This window comes from Lichenostomus cassidix, chromosome 21, assembly GCF_008360975.1.
Source record: "Lichenostomus cassidix isolate B80296 chromosome 21, HeHo_3.0, whole genome shotgun sequence".
NCBI classification, from domain to species: domain Eukaryota; kingdom Metazoa; phylum Chordata; class Aves; order Passeriformes; family Meliphagidae; genus Lichenostomus; species Lichenostomus cassidix.
The window spans coordinates 4,947,329-4,966,080 of record NC_139501.1 but is presented as its reverse complement, the minus strand read 5'-3'; the positions used below and the strand labels follow the sequence as shown (position 1 = coordinate 4,966,080).

The 18,752-nt window shown below is 47.5% G+C and overlaps 2 protein-coding genes across 2 annotated transcripts; one reads left to right on the top strand and one right to left on the bottom strand.

Moving 5' to 3' along the window:
• Positions 1-9,366: 9,366 nt before the first annotated feature.
• On the bottom strand, positions 9,367-13,418 carry FBXO2 (F-box protein 2). The gene is made up of 5 exons (XM_085080204.1): positions 13,169-13,418; positions 11,955-12,081; positions 11,760-11,855; positions 11,286-11,421; positions 9,367-10,883 (listed from the first exon to the last, which is right to left on the bottom strand). Exons 1-5 carry the CDS (start codon positions 13,416-13,418, stop codon positions 10,749-10,751), a joined length of 744 nt encoding a protein of 247 aa, XP_084936330.1. The 3' UTR covers positions 9,367-10,748.
• Positions 13,419-15,036: 1,618 nt separating this feature from the next.
• LOC146428339 (F-box only protein 6-like) lies at positions 15,037-18,635 on the top strand. Its single transcript, XM_085080203.1, has 6 exons — positions 15,037-15,112; positions 15,233-15,546; positions 16,180-16,306; positions 16,987-17,082; positions 17,419-17,554; positions 18,091-18,635. The coding sequence occupies exons 1-6, from the start codon at positions 15,099-15,101 to the stop codon at positions 18,235-18,237; spliced, it is 834 nt and encodes a 277-aa protein (XP_084936329.1). The 5' UTR covers positions 15,037-15,098; the 3' UTR covers positions 18,238-18,635.
• The last annotated feature ends 117 nt before the right edge of the window (positions 18,636-18,752 follow it).

The following is an 18,752-nucleotide window of genomic DNA, read 5'->3' as shown; positions in this document are numbered from 1 at the left end:
TCACAACTTGGTGCTTCCAAAAGCAGTGACAGCTGGACTCTCACACCCCGTGTGTTCCTTTGCTCCACACAGCCCACACTTGCCCTTTCTATCCATTTACACTTCTGTGTTCCCATTTTACCAGGGCACCCCAAATCCTGTCACTCTCATGAGCTCTCACTGTTCATTGCTTGTTTCTCCCAAGCAAGGCTGAGGCTGATTCCACCTCTGTTTAAAAACAAACTCAACAAGACCCTAAAGAACAGTGGGAATTACTGATTTGGTTCAAAATTGTCTCCCTGCTGGCTCTGCCTTGCTTTCCCCAATAGTTACTAGATGTGCTGGCTGCTGATACACTGAGCTTGGTTTGCCTGTCCTTATGGGAGCTGCTGTTCTCAGGGGCTGCCTGGGCTGAGAAGTGCTCTGTCTCCAGTTTTAACCCAAGAGGAGGTGGGGAGCAGTAGAGGAAGGGGAGCAGAGTCCCAGTTGTGTGACACAGCTGGAGAAGTGCTGCTCTCCAAAGCCTGTGTTTCCTGACCCTCCAAATTGCAGTGGGCTGTGGGCACAGTGAGAACCCAAGGCAAAGCTGCAGGGCTGCATCTTCCAGATCACTTCCTGCTCTCCAGGAATGAAATCCTGCCTGAATTTTCTTGAGATGTGTGTGTTTCCAGTCCTCCCTGGCAGAGCTCACAGTGCCTTTGGTCAGAAACATCTCCTGTCAGCTCCACAGCCAGGGAAACAGCTGGAGCTCTGCCCAGCACAGCTACAGGTCAAGTACCACTTGTGATAGTGAAAACCCAATTCAATCATACAATTTGGGAATGTCCTGCCTGGGCCAGAGCTCAAAAAGGGAATGGGATCAGGAATTGGGATGTCAATACCTGAGTCTGCATAAAAGGCCTGGAAGTCATAACTCTCTGAGGGTGTAATTGAGGAGAACTTGGTCATCGTGTGCTTGTGGTCCTCAGCTGGTGACTTTGGGGACAGAAGTGTGTTTTATAAATTGAGGGCAAGGTCCTGGTCCTTCCTGTGGTGCTTGGAGAAGAGCCTTTCTCCTCCTGCTGAAGAGAGCAGCTGCTTCCCTGTAGCCTCCCGTGTTCCTTCCCAGTGTAGAACAGGGCTGGATAATTTCATCACTGCTAATAACATTTCTAGCAAGGCAAGCTACAATGATGATAAGGGTAATTGAATCTCATGCTTCAGGGATAAGCTGAGCTCAGGAGGGGGATCAGGGAGGAATTAATTTCCCCCATCCCTGTGGAAGCTGCTTTGCACAGTTGATCATTTGTGTTGAAAAGGATGCTTTCTGTGGCACTGGGGCTTGGCTGACCCTAAAACAGCAGTGCTCCACAACATCCCTATTGCCTGCTGTCTATCCTGACTCCCTGATGTGTGGCAAAGGGTGAGCCAAACTGGCCTGCAGGTGTTCCAGAAGTGGAGAGGGTGATGAGGAGGCTGGAGGTGCTGCCTGCATGGAAGTCTCATTTCTTCACACCCTGCTGGTGTGTGTGGTGTGAGCTGAGAGATTCTGGGAGTGGACAAGGGGGGAGGAGGGAGAGAAGCAAACTAAAGTTATCCCCTAACTGGGAGTGCTCAGGAGGCCATTTGTCCTGAGAACAACCTGTCTTACTGTAGAAAGCTGAGGCAAAGAGGGTGTTTAGTACCTCAACCTTTTCTTCATTTTTGGTAACTTGTTCTTGTTTGTTAAGGATGAATTAAGAATGAGTTATGTTCCTGTGCAACTAGTTTGGTGTAGAAAAACACATCTGCTGACCAACTTTGACTGTGACTAATTTTAACATGTCCAGAGCACTGCTTTGATTTTTACCTGTGGGGGAATGAGCTAACCTATAGGGAATGAATGAATACTCTCATAAGAATATGAGAATACCAGCTCTACTAGCATCTGTGAGCTGTGGTGTATCTAAGTCCCAGGATTTACAAAGTCTCTTTCTACCTCTCATTAAAAATAGCAAGGAGTTCCAATTCCTGCAGTCACATTACAAAAATAGTTCATCGTATTTATGGTGGAAACTTAATTTCAAATAATTTGAGAAAGTCCTGATTGAGTCAAAACTTAGAGGAGTCTTAGGAAGCAAAATGTGGCTGCAAAATTGTTTTGTTCTCCTCCCAGCTCCTAATTCCATCTGGAGGTGAATGCATTTCACTGAGGTCTGAGGAGATCTCTTAACACCCTTCTCTCACCTCAAAGGAGCAATGTAATTCAATTACATCATTTCTGCTTGCTGGGAAGCTCGAAGTGTTCTGGGCTGTGGGAATGAGAGGTGTGGCTCTCCCTCCCCTCAGTGCTGTGTTTCAGGATGTTGTGCCCATGGTGGTGTTTGCTGACCAGCAAGAGCTGCCTGGACAGGTCACAATGCCACTGCTGGGTGTCCTTGAGCCCAGTGTGGTCCCTGAAGGCACAGGGCTGCAGCTCTGCTCTCTGGGTGACCAAGTGCTGTGCAGGATGGGGACAGGAGCATCTCACAAGGGTGATTTGGGATGCTGCCTGATTTCTTAAAATGTTGCTTAGAAACCAAACTCAATGTTGCTGAACTCCACCAGGTCTGCAGTGCAGAACTTGCTGCACAGGGAAAAGGATTTTTTGTTTTTATTATTATTTTCTACTTTTTCCCTCTCTTACAAGAAATAACTCACTTTTCAGCTGTTGGAGAAAGTAGTAATTGATCTAGAGCTTTGCAGTTTGCCTTCCGGAATGGTTTTATTCTTAATGTAGGAATAAAATTCTGTTAGGTCAAATACACAGCAATAAATACAAGAAGCACATTAACTTTAATATATTGGATTATTCCACTTGGTGGTGACGGGGAAAAAAACAAGATTTAATTCCCCTGGCAATGCAGGCAAAGAAAATCACTTTCCCTGCCCATTTTTTGTCTGTCAATGCTGGTGCTGCAGGCTTTGCTGGGGTTTAATTTTCCTTTTTTTTTTTTATTTTTTTAACCTGCTGTGAAAGTAAGAAGTGTTTTCTCCAAGTCAATTGTTCAGAAATTCTCTCAATTCTTTCAGTTCTAGCTGTTGCAGACTCCTTCCCTAGTGGGATGCTTGGAGCTCTCAGTACCATCAGAAAAGGGGGATTTTCATGAGCTGGCAAGGCAGGGTGAGTTTTAGCTTCACTCTAGCATTGGAGTGGAGCAGTGAGTTCAACAAAGGTGTTCTTTTCCCAGGCATACTGGTGTTGGTTTCTCTTCCTACCCTGAAGCTTCTCAGTGAAAACTAGGATTTTTTTTTATACATATATAATATAGATATTATACATTCTTTTATACGTATATATTTATACATATAGCTTTTTATACGTATATATTTATATTTTTATATAAATAAAGCGCCTATTACCATATTGATAAACATTCTCTGGAACCCCACTGAGGTGGTTCCACATGCCAACTATTTTTGTACTATTATTGTCGCTGTTGAGCCGCTAGCAGAGAAAGGACCTGGGTTCTCAGTGTGGCAAGAAAAGAGAGATTTATTATTTTGATTTCAACTTATATAGACTTTTCAGAGGTCACCCAGATTGGTCAGTCAGAAACCTCCCCCTAGGCCTGACTGGCCAGGCCTGAACTGTCAAATCTCGAGACTCTGTAACAACAACATCCAAACTTTATCTTTGTTTATAAAACACAGAGGAAAGTTCTCATGGGAAAGACCTGTGCTAGCCACATATTATTTACCACAACTATTATTTACCACCGTCCTTCAGTGCCACATCTGCTGCACTTTTCCTCCTGTCCCGCACTCCAGTGCTGTCTTAGGGCTCCCACACAGTGCTGAATGTGCCCAGTGATGCCTTAAAAGATGGTAAAAATCAGAGGCAGACACAGCAGTATAGGGGGAAAAGGGTATTACCTTGGTTTTAATGGAATCCTTGATGCTCAGCTTGTCAAAGGTGGAATCACTCTGAGGAGCACACCTTGTGTACAATATATATACAAATTTATGGACCTCACAAATTAACATATCTACCTAAAATCCCCCAATAAGAAACTTAATAAATGAAGTAATTGTCCCCCTATTCTAATTGTCCCTCCCCAGATGAGACTACAGCCTGGTTTACAAAAACATGTTCCAGAGAGGAGGCTCTGTCCAAGGTTGGAGCTTCTAGTTCTGAGATAGTAGGGATGTTTTGTCTTCTCCAGAGAACCCCAAACTGAGCTAAATATCAGAGTACAAGAGTTATCAACATGTAGGGCTAAGGTACAGGGAGTGAAAGGTACAAGGGTATAAAAAAAATGTATAAAAAAGGGTATAAAAATAAAAGACAAGAACCATCAGGCATCACCAGAAGTGCCCAGAATGTAGCCAGAAATGTACCCCAAGTGATATTCCTTGCAGTGCTGAAGGTTTTCATCAAGTGCCACAGCCAGTCCTTGTGCTGAGTCTTCCCTTGTGTTTCTGGGAGAGCAGTGACATTAGAAACTTTTCCCACAATCCTTGCCTTTCCCCAGATTTCTGCTTTATATTGGAAAAAGGACAGATGAGAGGAGGCAGGAGTTACTTCCTTGCTTGTCACCATGGCAGGCAGGTAGCTCTGCTGTGGACCAGGCAAATATAGAAAGGCTGCAGCAGGGGTTTTGTCTGGGTGAGAGGAAACATCTCAGCATGGTGGGGGATTGTAACAGAGGGTTTGCAGGGGTAAAGCCTGCCTAGCCAGGAAGATTTTAAATAACACTGGATGAATCTGTGTCAGGAGAGCTGTACAGGTGGGGAGGATCTGAGTTAGACAGGAGAAGGGGACTTGGAGCAGGCAGGGCTGGGTTTTGTGGCTGGAGGTGTGTGTTGCTCCCAGAGCATCTCTCCTGGGTGTAAACTGGCAGGAGAGACTGGAAAAAAAGCAAGGTAGGAGTGTGAGTGTGGATAACTGAGTCTTTGCAGGTTTTTTATCTGCCCAGGCAGAGTTACCAATATGCTGGCCTCCTGCTCCAGCACACAGCCTCCATCTGATTGTGTTTGTCTGAGAGAAGAAAGACTTCACGATAATCCTGCTGACAATTAATTGGCTTTTGTTCAGCAAGAGTGAACAAGATCTCATCTTAATCTGTTTCATTATTTCTCCTTGTATAGCACAGCCAACACAAGATTAGGTTTAATTTACAAAAAAAAAATGCAAAGTCGCTACTCATATCTGGATCAGGATTTTATCTGCTTCATTTTGCAATGCTTCATGTGTCAATATGAATGAGAGGAGCTGTGCTGTGTGTGGTGAGGTAGAAATAGCACTGCTTGACTTTTGGACCTTTTGCAAGGATTGCAAGTAGCAGAGCTCTGATATCATCCTTCCTCTCTCCTCAGCTCTTCAGAAAAGAAGTTTTGTGCGCAGGGAAATTTGGGTTTATATTCCCCACTGCATTTCAGTGCTTCTGAAGGTTCTGCAAGGTGCTCAGTGGGAGGCATGTGGCTGCCAAAGCTTCCTCCCCTCGCTGAAAACACCCAGTCCAGGTTCCTACTGCAGTGAGATGTGTTTCCCCACGATCCATCAGGCCAATGAGCACTCTTATGGCTTTATTGCAGCCTCTCTGGGAGCACCGATTGCTCTGTGCTTAATGAGTCTGCACAGATACAGCTCCGGATGAGCTGCTCTGAGTGCTGCAGGGGAGGTCAGCCAAGGGCATGTGGGATGGTCTGGGGCTCCTGCCTGGCTGGGGAGAGCTGCAGAGAGACACCTCTAGGGTCTGAGTTCCTGGACAAGATGCACAGGGGGCACAGACAGCCCTGCTGCCCTGGGGGAGACTCTTCTGAGCCTTTGTGGGCTGCATTAGGGTTAGAAGATGCTCTGCACAGAAAAGTGTGTTACTAATTTGAGTGATACTTCAATGCTCTAGGATAGTGTGGAGCAAACTCTGCTGCTCCCACTCGAATTTGAAAGGCAATTCCACTCGAATGTTCAGGCAACTTTCACTGCTCTGATTATTCATTGTAAAAAGCTGCCTGCAGCCAAGAGCTGTGTTGTGGCTGCTGCCCAGGAGGCAGCAATCCTTCCCAAGGTGTGTGGTGTCCCAGATGGCAGGGATAAGCATTAGGGTCTGTGCAGCCAAGGCTGCCCTGCAAACCATGCAGCAGGCACTGCAGCAGGATGAGAAGAAAACACTTACTGGAGCCTAAGCTGCAGCTGGAAGAAGCAAGGTGCAGTGCTCAGAAACAGACCCAAACCGCAGCATCCAGACAGTTTGTAATTACAATTCCATCTCCTGTGCATAGCTCGGCGTGGAGAGAGCTGGCAGCCCAGCGGCTCCTGCCTGCAGCCCGAGTGCCCTCTGCTGTCACCGGGCTTGGGGAGGTGACACAGCGCCCAGCTGTGCCTGCTGGCCGTCCGGCTCCTCTGCTCTGGGACATCTCCTCCTCGAGGGTCAGTCTTGACTGTGAATAACTTATTCTGGTTGTCTGTGAAGCTTTGCTTTGCACACAGGCTGCTGTGTGAGGAGCTCGGCTCTCTCAGGCAGTCCTTGTGCTCGCCTTGGGAGACTTCCCAGCCGAACTCGCTGGACCTGTTTGCTCTGGAATTCCACAGTGCCTCCCCAGTGAGAAAGCATCTTCAGGTTCTTCTGATTCTGATTTCCCTCCTAGGTCAGGAGGCTGAGGGCAGGGCAGTCACTGCCCCGAGGACATCAGGAGGAACTAGCTGCATGGAAGGAGAAGCAGGGATCAGTTAGCTCAGTGACAAGGCTGCTGACATGTGGAGTGTTTTGTCCCTTGAGGTATCTGTAGGATTTGGGACAGCAGTGAAGGAGGTGTGGGAGTGGCTGCAAAGGGAGATGTGTGTCCCATGGAATGTTTCTTCACTAGTCCAGTGCTTCCCCAGTTCTTGGGAAGGTTTCTGCTCCTGACATCCCTGGTTTTGCATCCCACTAGCTGTGACCCTACAGCTCCCTGACCCTGAGATTACCTCAGCTGGTTAGAGCATGGTGCTAAGAACACAACACCAAGTTTGGGGGTTCAATCCCTGTATTTATGAGCCATTTATTTAAGGGTCAGACTCAGTGATCCTTATGAGTTCCTTCCAACTCAGAATAATCTGTCAATATCTGAATCTCTGCTGCAGCTTTATGCTTAATGTCTCTGCTGCAGTAGTTGTTCCTCTGCTATCCTGTCTTTCAGGAAGTGCCATTCTCAGCCTCTACAAGCTGATTTAGAGGAAATCAAACTCCTAAACCACCCTCCCTTTTACAACTGGCTAGAACAGCTGGGCTGCAAGCAACAGGTCATTGTCAGATAGATTATTTTTATTTTCTTCCCCAACTGTCTCATCCCCAGTCTTGAATTGCCTAGTGGGGGAGAAAACTCCTCAATCTGTCCACAACTCCCCAGATGGGTAATAATAGATGCTTCATATAGAAAAATTCAATTAGACTTGACAAGAGATGTATGATAGTGCTTCCTTGCCAGGACCCCATATTGCTCTGTTCTATTCCTCTGCAAGGGACTTGCTGTAGAAGTTAATATGGAAAAAAAAAAAAAGCTAACCAAAAAACCCCCAAAAACAAAAACCAAACCACCACGCCAAGCAACAAAAAGAAACCCCCCAAAACAAAAAGCCAAAACAGGTGTTATGCTTCTCTAGGGCTTCTCTTGGTGCCTCTGAGTATTCAAGCAGTCAGGGTAAGAGGTGTTGGTGTGATGTCTTGGCCAAGAGTGAAAGGTTTGTTTCTTAAACTCTCTAGTCCCATCATCCACCTGTTCCATCCCAGTGTTTGGAAAACACATCTGTGTTCAGTGTAGCTCAGCACTGCTGGGCTGAGCATACTGTGGGCATGATATGTAAGGGAACATGAGCCCTTTCTGCAGCTGTTGTCACCACGTTCAAGACTGGGACGGGACCCTTTCATGTGATTTTTGGCTTTTTGGTGGTGTTTTTTCCTCCACCATGAATGTTTCAGCAACACTTAATCTTTGTGTTTTAATGCTCTGAGTCTGAGTCTGGGGGATGAGAATATCTGATGTGAATTACTTGGGTAGAGCTCTTTCTGTCTGTCCTGCATTGGTCACCAATCTTCCCAGAAGCTACAGTGTAATGTCACACAGCTGCTTGCTAGTGTTGGCACAGCAGAAAGCAGAAAGAAGTTGCATTGAAGTGGTGTGTGACAGAGCCCTGCAGCAGCTGGGAGATTTGATACATCTAGGGCCTTTTATCAGTTACACTTACTTTCTGTAATCCTAGGAAATTGCATCATCTCAGTTTCCATGAAGTCTGTAAGGTGTGAGAAGCTTCCTGTGCTCCGTTTGTCTCTGACAGGTGAATTGATATTGCTGTGGAATTGGTGCAGTATGTTCAACTTACAGTGTTTGATCAAAATTCAAAAGGCATTTGGAAGAAAATATTTACAATGTGAGCAAGCCTTTTTTTCCCCATGTACCCAGACACTGACGTGCTTTGGGAGTCTAGTGCTGACATGGCTGAATGGGTGGATTAATTGCTCCCCTGAGGTCAGCAGTGGCTTTTGTGAGCAGCTCTGTGAAGCAGAAGTGGCTATTTTCTGCTGTGAGGCTGCAGGCACTGTATTGGAAAACACCTCTTGGAGGGGAGTGGGAAGGTCAGGACAAGCTTTGCTGTTCACCTGACAGCCAAGTGAACATGGGGTGTGCTGGCATGGAGAGGAATTGCAGGGAGAAAAGGCTGCTGCATTCATTGAGACAGAGCTGCTGGGGAGGCTGTGTGCATTTAGTGCTTCAGCCTGGATAAACCCAAAGTGGGGACCACAGTCCTACCCTGTATGTACAAGGGCCACAGTATCTGAAGGGTTAATCCTGGGGTTACTCTGACTGTAAGATGGTGACTCAGGAAAGGTTCAGTTTAACAATTGCATCGAGATGTGAAATATTGATGTCCTCACTATACTGACTCCTTAGGGACAGATGGAGGGATTGTTTCTTCTGTGGGGCAGGCAGTTGGCAGTGAGTTGAATATTAACTAACAGCTGCAATAAAGGCTGTGGTGGGTAAAACAGCACTGCTGACAGTGTGTGCAGGGGTAAGGGAGGGGAAACAATTAAATCCTGAACTGATTCTGCTGCCTCCTGGCTCGGAACTAAAGCTGAGCTCACAGTAGTTAGTGACAAATGACCTGGAGGGTGTGCAGCAGGGCTGGACTGTGTAGGAACCTTTCTGGACCTTCTCTGTGCCCTGAATGAATTCCCACTATGTTTGAAGGGCACTTCTGCTTGCTGTTACACTGCAGACCCACTGCACGTCAAGTGCTTCCCACAGGTCCAGGCTGCTGGGGAACAGAGCACAGACCTCTTTCAGGAGCACCCATGGTATTATACAAGGTCCAGCGACTCCTACCTTTTGGACAGGACTGGCTGACATGCTCCACATAATCAGAGGAGAGATGCTTGAGCACAGGACACAAACACCCAACACACAAGAGAATATCCACACACAATGGTGTCACTTTATTGTTTGCCTGGACTCTGGCATGGCTGTGGTTTGCAGTCCTGTGTGCCTGTGGCAGGCAGGTGCAGCTGTGCAGGAAGCCTGAGAAGTAGCATGCACAGTGCCCAAGTGGGAAGTTCTCTCCTTTGGCTGCATGTGTAAGGGGCACTTAAATGGCAGCCCAGGCAGGGCAGACAGACAGATGATGGACACAAAAATGTAAGTACCTTCTCTAGGCAAGACCAGGTCTGTTAGGGGATGCTCTTCTGAGTGGAGTAACTGGCAGGGACAGTCTTGGCTCAGGGAAGTTTAGGGGCCTGTTTTGGATGGGGCTCACAGCCCTAAGGGATATCAACAGGCACAAGTGGGAGAGTGAAGTGCTGTCTTGTCAGCAAGCACATGGCAGAGGCAGATGTGTACTTCTTGCAGTGTTAGTAGAGATGAAGTGAGGCCAACAGCTTTCTGTGTCCTGCTAGCAGAGTCACACTGGAAAACCAGGATGCTTGTTGCATGAAGCATGCAGAGGCCAGGAAGGGGTAGATGAGTTTGTTTTCATTTGTTCCTGGACCCTATCCCCAATTTTTTCTAACCCATTTCCCTCAGTTGTTGTCATCTCTCTCTCTCCTCCAGCAATTACTCTCAGATGCCATCTGTCTGAGGGAGCCAAATGAAGCCCCACAGCTGGACACCAGACAGGTTTCTGTTCCCAACACTTTCCTTGATAAATGGATGCTGGGAGCAGTGTAAGAGAAAAGGATCCAATCCCTCTTGCTTTGCATTATCACTAAAAATTAAACTAATAGCACTTGACAGCCAAGCTAGAGCACCTCTGTGGTAAACAATGCTACCTGTTTATAAATGGGAGAAGCCAAGGTTTGCACTGCAGGTCATGGAAGAAGTTGGTGACAGAGCTCTGCATTTCCCTGGCATGTTTTGAGACACAAAGCCTGTGTTTTCTTTACTCTTTTCTTCCCACTCTAACTTCCAGAAAAGGTACTTAAAGTACCCCTTAAGGGTAAGGAGTGCTGAAGCCTGGGAAGCAGGCAGGAGAGATACCTCACTCAGGCTAGGAGCTAGGGATTAGAGGCTTAAGAGAGGAGGTCTGCAGGATTTTTAGGCAATCTCCTGTCTGATGGAGAGCATCAGTGCAAGTGGTGAGGCTGAGTCTTGTGGTGCATTCACAAATTCATTCCCATTCTTTGCATAGTCCTCCTGAGGAAGGCTGGGTGGTGGCTCCTGGCATCTTGCACGCATGTTCCTGTACAGAAAGGCCATATGCTCTACAGCCAGAAGCAGCACCATGCAGAAACCATCCAAAGGCCATAGGATGCCCTGAGGGAAGTCAGCTGCAGCATGCAGGTGCTGGTTCAGCAGAGCTATGGCTCCACTGTCACAGTGCTGTTGGTGACACGGACACCATACCATCCCTTCCAGAACAGCGTGTCCTGCCCGCCGTGCTCAAAGCGGACAAAGCGGACCCCAGGCCCATAGCTGGAGAAGGTGTGGGAGATCTTTGGGACAAGAGACAAAATAGTTGTTAGTGTCAAACCTACACCAAGAACCAATAGCATTATTCAGTGCACAGAGCCTTCAAACCCACTGGACACAGGCAGGCCTGCCACGCTGGGTAACAGTGGGGGCATTTGCAGTGGGAGAAGCTTTGATCCCAATTGCTCAGAGGCCATTTAATCACTCCCAGTGGGACATCTTCACCTTATACCTGCAGTGGTGACTCAGCAAGTTTCCAGGTTTTCTCTAAGGTAGCTTCCCTTTTCCTTGTTCAATCATAGGGTCATGGCTCCAGAGAACACATGACAGAGCTTTCTCCTCCCCTTGGAGAATTCTACTGCTTAAAAAAATTCCTGATTCATGTAGGTTGGGTGCCACTTGCTGAGCCCTTAGCTGTAACTCACCTCAGTCCAGCTGCCATCATTGTCCTGGGGGATGGTGACAGTCTCACTTTTGTACTCAGCCAGCACATCCTCGTTCTCAGAGAGCAGCCTGACGCACAGCTCATAGAGGCAGCCAGCATCTCTGCGTCCTGCATACCTGCAAGGACATCCAAGCTGTTGGCACTACCTGTGAGAGCTCTGCAAAGGCTCTACCACTCTCATGAAGTTACTGGGGCCTTGGTTCAAGATGGAAATCTGCAATGGTTCTTAGCCCGGCCCACCACCTCCCCTCATTCACCACAGGAACTTGGGCTTTGGAGTTCATGAGCTCCAACATTTTAAAGCTTGTGGGAGCTGCCTGTAAGCCCTGTCCCACATCCAGGATTCTGGCAGCTGAAGTTTTAAGGCCAAGGATATATGAGGTATATGCTCTCCCTGCTCTTCCTTATCTTTCTTAACTCTCTGTCTGTCCTCAGAGTCTTCCTTAATACTTACCAGTCTCTTACCATGATTTTAGGCTGGGTTGTATCCATCAGCTCTTCCCAGTAGCCCTCAGCCCTAAGGTCAATGACCTGAGCCTTTCGACACCACCTGAAACACAAGATGTTCATTGGTATCACAGTCCCTGCTGGGACTGGGGGATCCAAAAAAATACCCCCTTTCCTGAATAAGAGAAGAAAGCAGCCTTACTCATAAGATGTAACAAAGTATTTATGGACTTCTTCACTAGGAAATTCACTTCCAAAGTCCCCTGGGAGCTCTTCAATTTTCCAGCCATCACCTCCATTCTCTACCTCTCCCCAGTGCTCCAAGTCTTCTGCAAATGGCAGAAAAGAGACTTGGATGAGTCCTGTGGGCATGGGGAACCTGACCATCTCCCACTGGAACCTTCCTCTGGCTTGTGGAAGTTTGATATTAGACACAGCACTAATTTTGTATGTAGGCCATGGATATGTTTGTTAAGCAAAGGTCAGGCAAAAACGTTTAGTCTGACTGAGCCAAATAATACCAAATGTTAACATTCCCTAGCAAAATGGCTGTGTATGTGTGGGTTTGTTTAAGAAAGTACTCCAGGGAAAGAATTTAGGTATTCTGAACAGTATGTCAGCATTTTCAATGTCACAGCACAGAAGGAGCCTGGGGAGAGATGCTGATTGCTTTATTTCTAAGTTTTCTAAATCACTAAGTAGTATTTTTTGAAGCAGTAACACCTTAAACATTGGGCTTTTTCGAGAGGGAAACATGAATATTGGTAAAGCTTGCCGAAGGTCATCTGTAAACAAAATAGGGAAGCTGTGTTGATACTGCTTTGGTCTATGATGTGTGAAATTGTTGCTGCTTGGGTTGTGAGGCTTGGCTACTGCTGCTTATTGCTACCAAGCAATAAGTAGTTCTGGCAAGTGAAGTCCACAGGTCCAGAACAATGGGGTGTGCCCAGCCTCTAACGTGGGCTGTGGTGAGCAGGGTAAACACACAACTGGCCTGAGCTGCTCCAAGGAAAGAAGCCTGAAGGGCCTGCTGAGCTGAGGGCAGACTGGCCCCTGAGCAGGGAAAGGCTGCAGCTCTCCTGTCCTGACTTGGCAAGAAGCAATACAGAAACAAATGCCATGGCCATCACTGTGTTGGATGGGTTCTGCAAAGGACATCTTTGTGTCTCAAACGTGATTTAGATCCCTGCAGAGGTTCTGTTAATGTTAAGTAAAGCCCTTTGCAAAGGCTGATTATAAAAGGCCCTCATGCTCATTAAATGATTTGGCTGTGTGGATTGAGTGACTTGGCTCTTGGGCAAGGAGAAAATTCTGCAACCTGACCTAAGATCTATTTTCAAAGACTATAGATGTGTTACTATGACCAGTAACTGGTCATCTCTCTGACACCTTAAGTTTTGTTGTGATGTCTCTTACCTTCACCACATGGGTTCTTGATGAGATTCTTCCTTTTCTTACTCAGGAAGTAGAAGTTTTGCCAGTTCTCTGCATCCTCCTCTGACTCTGCTCTGGTGAGGCCTTCCTGCTGACACTTGAGGATCCAAAGTGCAGCTCCATCAACCAGGTTCTTCCACTGGCAGCAGACCAGGCGGCACACCAGCACCAGATCCACGGCAGGTAGGGACGCCAGGATTCGGATGAGGACTGCTTCTGGGAGGGACTCCATCCCTGGGCCAGGCTGGGCAGAGCTGCTGAGAGAGAGGGTAGAAAGGAGTGGTGAGAGTCTCCCACCCCCAACAATGTCAGACACTGATGCAGTAGGAAAAAAAGGGAAGATAAGTATGTTATCTGAAGGCATGATTTTGGGGCCATAGATTGCTTCCTAGCCTCAAGGTCTCCTGTTCCTTGTTCAGTTAATATCCTGAAGCAGATTCATATTTTTATGTCCTAAGTAAAAGTCCTGAATTAAATCTGCCCACAAAATGTATATATTTCACATCTGCAATTGTGAGCTGTTTGTTCATTTTCCAGGCTGGAATCAGTCCTTCCAGCATCTCTGCTGCTGCAAAAATCAACTTCTAAGTAATGATTTCCTTTGCAGAGGGAGGCACATGGGTGTTTGTTCTGCCTTTAAGAACATCCCTGAAAACAAATGCTGCAAAGCAATACTCAAATATCAGCATTAAGTGTCTTGCCAGCCACCTTTGCAGTGGTTCATTCTATATCTGACAGGCTTTCCCTCAGAGGGCTGACAATTGATCTCCTTAGTCAGGAGCCTCTAAAAAGCATAGGTCTGAGCTGATATTCTCCAATGTTCTATTTTCTATGGCCTCATAACTGGAGCAGTTAAGTCAGAAGTGTTTGTTCTAACTTCATGTGCTAATTCTGGACTCCAAACAGCTCTCTTCTGCTCTCAGTTCCAGGTCCAGGTGCTGCAGGATTGTGGAAAGATGAGTGTGCAGATTCAGAGCCCATGTCATCAGTGAGTGATGCACTGTGACACTGCTTTTATGTCAGCTGAGTCCTGGTGCTGGGAAGCTGCTGAGATTGCAGCAAACTGCATGGATGCAGCCAAACTCCTCAGGAATGACTCATTAAGCCTGGGAGAGCACTAAGAACAAGAGGTGAAACACCCTGGCATGCAACTTGATGAAATACAGTAGTGCCAAACCTGGCAAGGGAGGGAAGAAATAGGGACTCACTGCTGTAAAAGCATCCTAAATCTAGATGTTGAGATGCAGAGCATCATGTGCCCTCTATCTGCACTGCACCCAGCAAGGACACTGTCCTTTAAAAGTCTCCGGCTTTTATGGAGACAGCATTAGTGATTCCCATTCTCCCTACGCTTCCAACCCTCAACCACAGTCCTGAAGGCTAAAATGCCATTTTTTAAAAGCAGACAGAGGGATCGTGCTGGTTTCATCTCGTACAGGGATTTCAGAAGCCTCTCCCGCTCCCTGCCTGCTGATGGAGCACTGTTAGCCAGGCTTCCTCCCGCACTCGGGAGAGGGGCAGAGGCACCTCTCCCTTCCCAAGCCGTGAACAGCTCTGCATCCCGGTCGCGCTGCCGGGCAGCACCCATCCCTTGCGGTGCTCGGAGCACACTCATGTCCTCCCTCCCTCCGTGGTGCTGCCCGGGAGACAGCACGGGAAACCGCAGGGGCTCGGGGGAGGCACCCAGCACCCTTACCTGTGCCGGGCTGGCTATGCCGGGCGGGCTGTCTGGCTGTCTGTGCCGGGCTGGCTGGCTGTGCCGGGCTGGCTGGCCGATCGAGCTCGCCGTGTCCGGGAGGGCGGTGCGGCGGCGCTGATGAAGGAGCGCTGTCCCGCCCCGCTCCGCCCCGCTCCGCCCCGCTCCGCCCCGCGGAAGAGCCGCACCGCGCACATCCGTGTCCGGGAGGAGCCCATGGGCGGAGCCAGGTGGGGCCGGAGCGGGACCGGGCAGGGCAGGGCGGGGAGCTCGCCGGGAGCGGGGCTGGGCCGGGCGGGCTGTCCGTGGCTTTGTCCGTAACGAGAGCGAACCGCCTTTGCTGCCGGCAGCTCGGCGCGTCGTGGCGCGGATTCCCCGTGGCGCTCCCGCGGCCCGCCGTGTGCCATGACAACCATCGGCGACCTGCCCGAGGACGTGCTGGTGGAGCTGCTGTCGCTGCTGCCCGCCCGGGACCTGCTCCGCACCTGCCGCCTGGTGTGCACGCAGTGGCGCTACGTGGTGGACCTGACCACCCTGTGGAAGAGAAAGTGCCAGCGCGATGGGTTTTACCGACAGAGCTTGGACAGAAGCGTCTCCGACTGGAAGATCTTCTATATGCTCTGCCACTTGAAGAGAAACTTAATCAAAAACCCTTGTGCTGAAGGTTGGTTTCGTTATTTGTCATAGAGGGCTAAGAGTTTCCGAGCAGTCAGGACAGTCAGGATGAGTCAGTGTCCTGCATGTCTCAGCTACTGCTAGTGCTGTGGGACTGTCCAGCTACTGGTGGAGCTCTGCTGGGGCAGATTCACAACTCAACTCCTGCAATAAAGCTGCTGTAGGTAGATAGGTATGTATGTATCAATACTTTGTGGTTTCAGCCAGAAAAATCTGGAGTCATAAGGCCCCAGTACTGCAGGCAGTGACAATTAATTTGCACGGCAAGCACAGTGGGGTAGTGAAATCATCAGGTATTAGGATTAAACATTTGGGCAGCTGGAGAACTTTTGTTACCAAAGACTTGACTAATATGACTACAGTAATCCTATTTTATTGCTGCTAATGATTTTGTGATGAGGTCAGAAAGCTGCTAGCTACTATCCTAGATGCTGACAGCCACATTAAAGGTAATGGCAGCATAATGACAGGAGTCACTTACAGCTGTAGGAAAAATACAGTGGCTCTGAAAACACCAAATAGCTTCCTAGAATTATCCTGTTGCTGCCTCTAACGAAAGCTGAGATCCTGCTGGTAGTTGAAGTGAGGTCCTAACCCTCACCTTGGACACCTGTGTTTGTAGAGAACTTTCAGCACTGGACACTTGATCATAACGAAGGAGATCAATGGAAAATTGAGGATCTGCCTGGAGCTCATGGAAATGAGATGCCAGACCCCACAGTACACAAATACTTTGTCACTTCATATGGGTAAGAATTGGATTCCAGTAATCTGGAACTGGGAAACCTGCTTCCTCCCATCTGTCTGAAAAGGCACCACAGTTAGAAGGCTAGTGGCAGGTTACTGAACCTTAGCTCACCTGTGGAAAAAGGAAGGAGCCTCACTAACCCTTTATGCCAGTTAATAGAAAGAGATGGGTACTCCTGAGAGAATTTATCACAGCAGGTGCTAAATTTCTGTCCCTACCAGGAACTTCCTGTAATTTTTATAGTTAGGATAATCCACATGGGATCCCTACTTCTCCTCTCCCAAAGGTGGCAGGGAAAGGTTACGGGTCTGGCAAATTTAATCAGCTGCACTTACCTGACAAGGTTAAAGCTCTAACCTCCAGGAGTGGTAGGTGAGTCATGCTAACGACTTGTAATAAAAACTGTCACCAGTGGAGGATCAACAGCTTTTACATGCACTAGGCATTGGTTTCCTATTACCAATACATAAGTGCAGGGACCCCTCTTAATCCAGCATGTACGTAACTATTCCTTTTATCTCAGGGTGAAGCTAATTCAGTTCACATCCTTGTCAGGTTCTGGCTATGGATAAGGCAGGGTTTGGCCAGGTCTGGGTGGGCATTTAAAGCTGTCAGAGAAAGGACAGCAAGAGGGAGGAGATGGGTTCTGTGGAACTGTGAGTATTCCTATGTCTGTTTCAGGCCATGTGTCAAGTCTCAACTCATTACCCTGAAGAAAGAAGGTTATTGGGATCAGCTGATGGATGAGAAACGGCCTGAAATTACAGTCAGGGACTGGTAAGTGGAGGCACTGAAAATTAGAATTTCTGGCATTCGCCTAGAGGTAAGCTAGGCTCCTGGAGCTTTTCATGTTATCAAATCAGTTCTTTATCCTTTGGAAGTTGTAGTTCTTGAGTAAAGAGTAAGCTAAATCTAACCTTACTCAGTGGACTACAAGCTGGAAATCCAGTGAAGGGCGGTATAGCTCTAAGTTCGACAACTTCTCTATAGCTATAGGGATGACATTTATTTTCCTCTGCAGACAGGGATCCCCTTGGAGACTGTTTTTGAACGATAAAGAGACCTGAATGCTGTATATACAGTGCTGCTCCTTGATTCCTCCTGCCTCTCCAGGTATGCTGCCAGGTTTGACTGCGGCTGCCGCTATGAGCTCACGGTGAAGCTGCTCTCTGAAAATTACATCGTCCTGGAGGAGTTCCACCCTGAGCCAGTGGTCATTGAGCAGTGGAGTGATGCCAAGTGGAGAGAGGTAAGCAACAGCCCTAGAGGCAGGAGCTTTTAGGTGCCCAGCATTTTCTGGAGAGTATCCTGTGGGCTTCTGTGGTGTTTTAGTGCATCCTTTTAATTGTTTCTTGGTTTTACGTAGATTCTGTCTAAATAACTAAGTTAGAAGAGCAGATTTCAGGGTTTTTTTGGATCAAAAAGCTGTTTTAAAACTACTGCATGGGTGGCCAAGTATTGCAGACTTAGTTTTTCTTTAACTATTACAGGTGTTTAACTGGTTTGATTTGCTGTAGGTTCTGCATGAGATGTTACTTGTACATGCACTTAAGAATCAAGCTTAATGTTAGTTTAACTCAGAGAGGATTTTGGAGAGAAGATTGAGTGAGAAAGTTTCCTCCTCCTCCCCAAAACAGGGGAAAGATACCTTTCAATGAAAGATACCTTGGTGTCAGGAAAAGCTCATGCTAAGACTCACACACTGTAGTTTTCTGGGCATCTAGATGAGTGTTGGTTTATTTAGGCAAATTAAGAGGAATCCTCCTTTCTCTTACTTCCCTCCAGATTTCTCACACCTTCCAGAATTACCCAGCTGGAGTTCGTCACATCTTGTTTCAGCACGGAGGTCACGACACCCAGTTCTGGGCAGGATGGTATGGAATCCGTGTGACCAACAGCAGCATCACCATTGGGCCCCAGACAGCACTATGAAGCACAGTATAAGGCTTTGCTTTTACCTCAGGACTGTAACCAGGTGGCCTCGGGTGCACTTTTTGCCTGTACTCCCTGGGTGTATCCTAGCTTTGTGTTGCAGCAGTTGTTCACAGCAGAACTTCTGCAGGTCCAGCCCTTGGGAAGGGCTTCTGTCTTCATCTTCCGTCCTCCTCTACCATGGATGCTACTCCAGTTACTGGTGCCCTTCCAGAGAAAAACTGGGACAATTAAATATGAGAGCTATCTTTTCTAGTTAATACATTCTTGTGCTAACACACACAGTCTTAAAGACAGTTTCTTGTTTATGGAACTTAAGAAAGATAAGGCTAAAATGTTTAATGTCAGATTACCAATGCTATCTACAAGGATTTCGCTACACATTTTTTTGTATGGTATTTCCTTTCCTGTTTCAGTTTTAAGATTCAGTTAAGATTTATGTTCAGCACCAGACCCTTCATAGCATCAGGAAACTCTCAACCCTTGTTCCTAAGTGCTGTGTCACTGGTACTGAA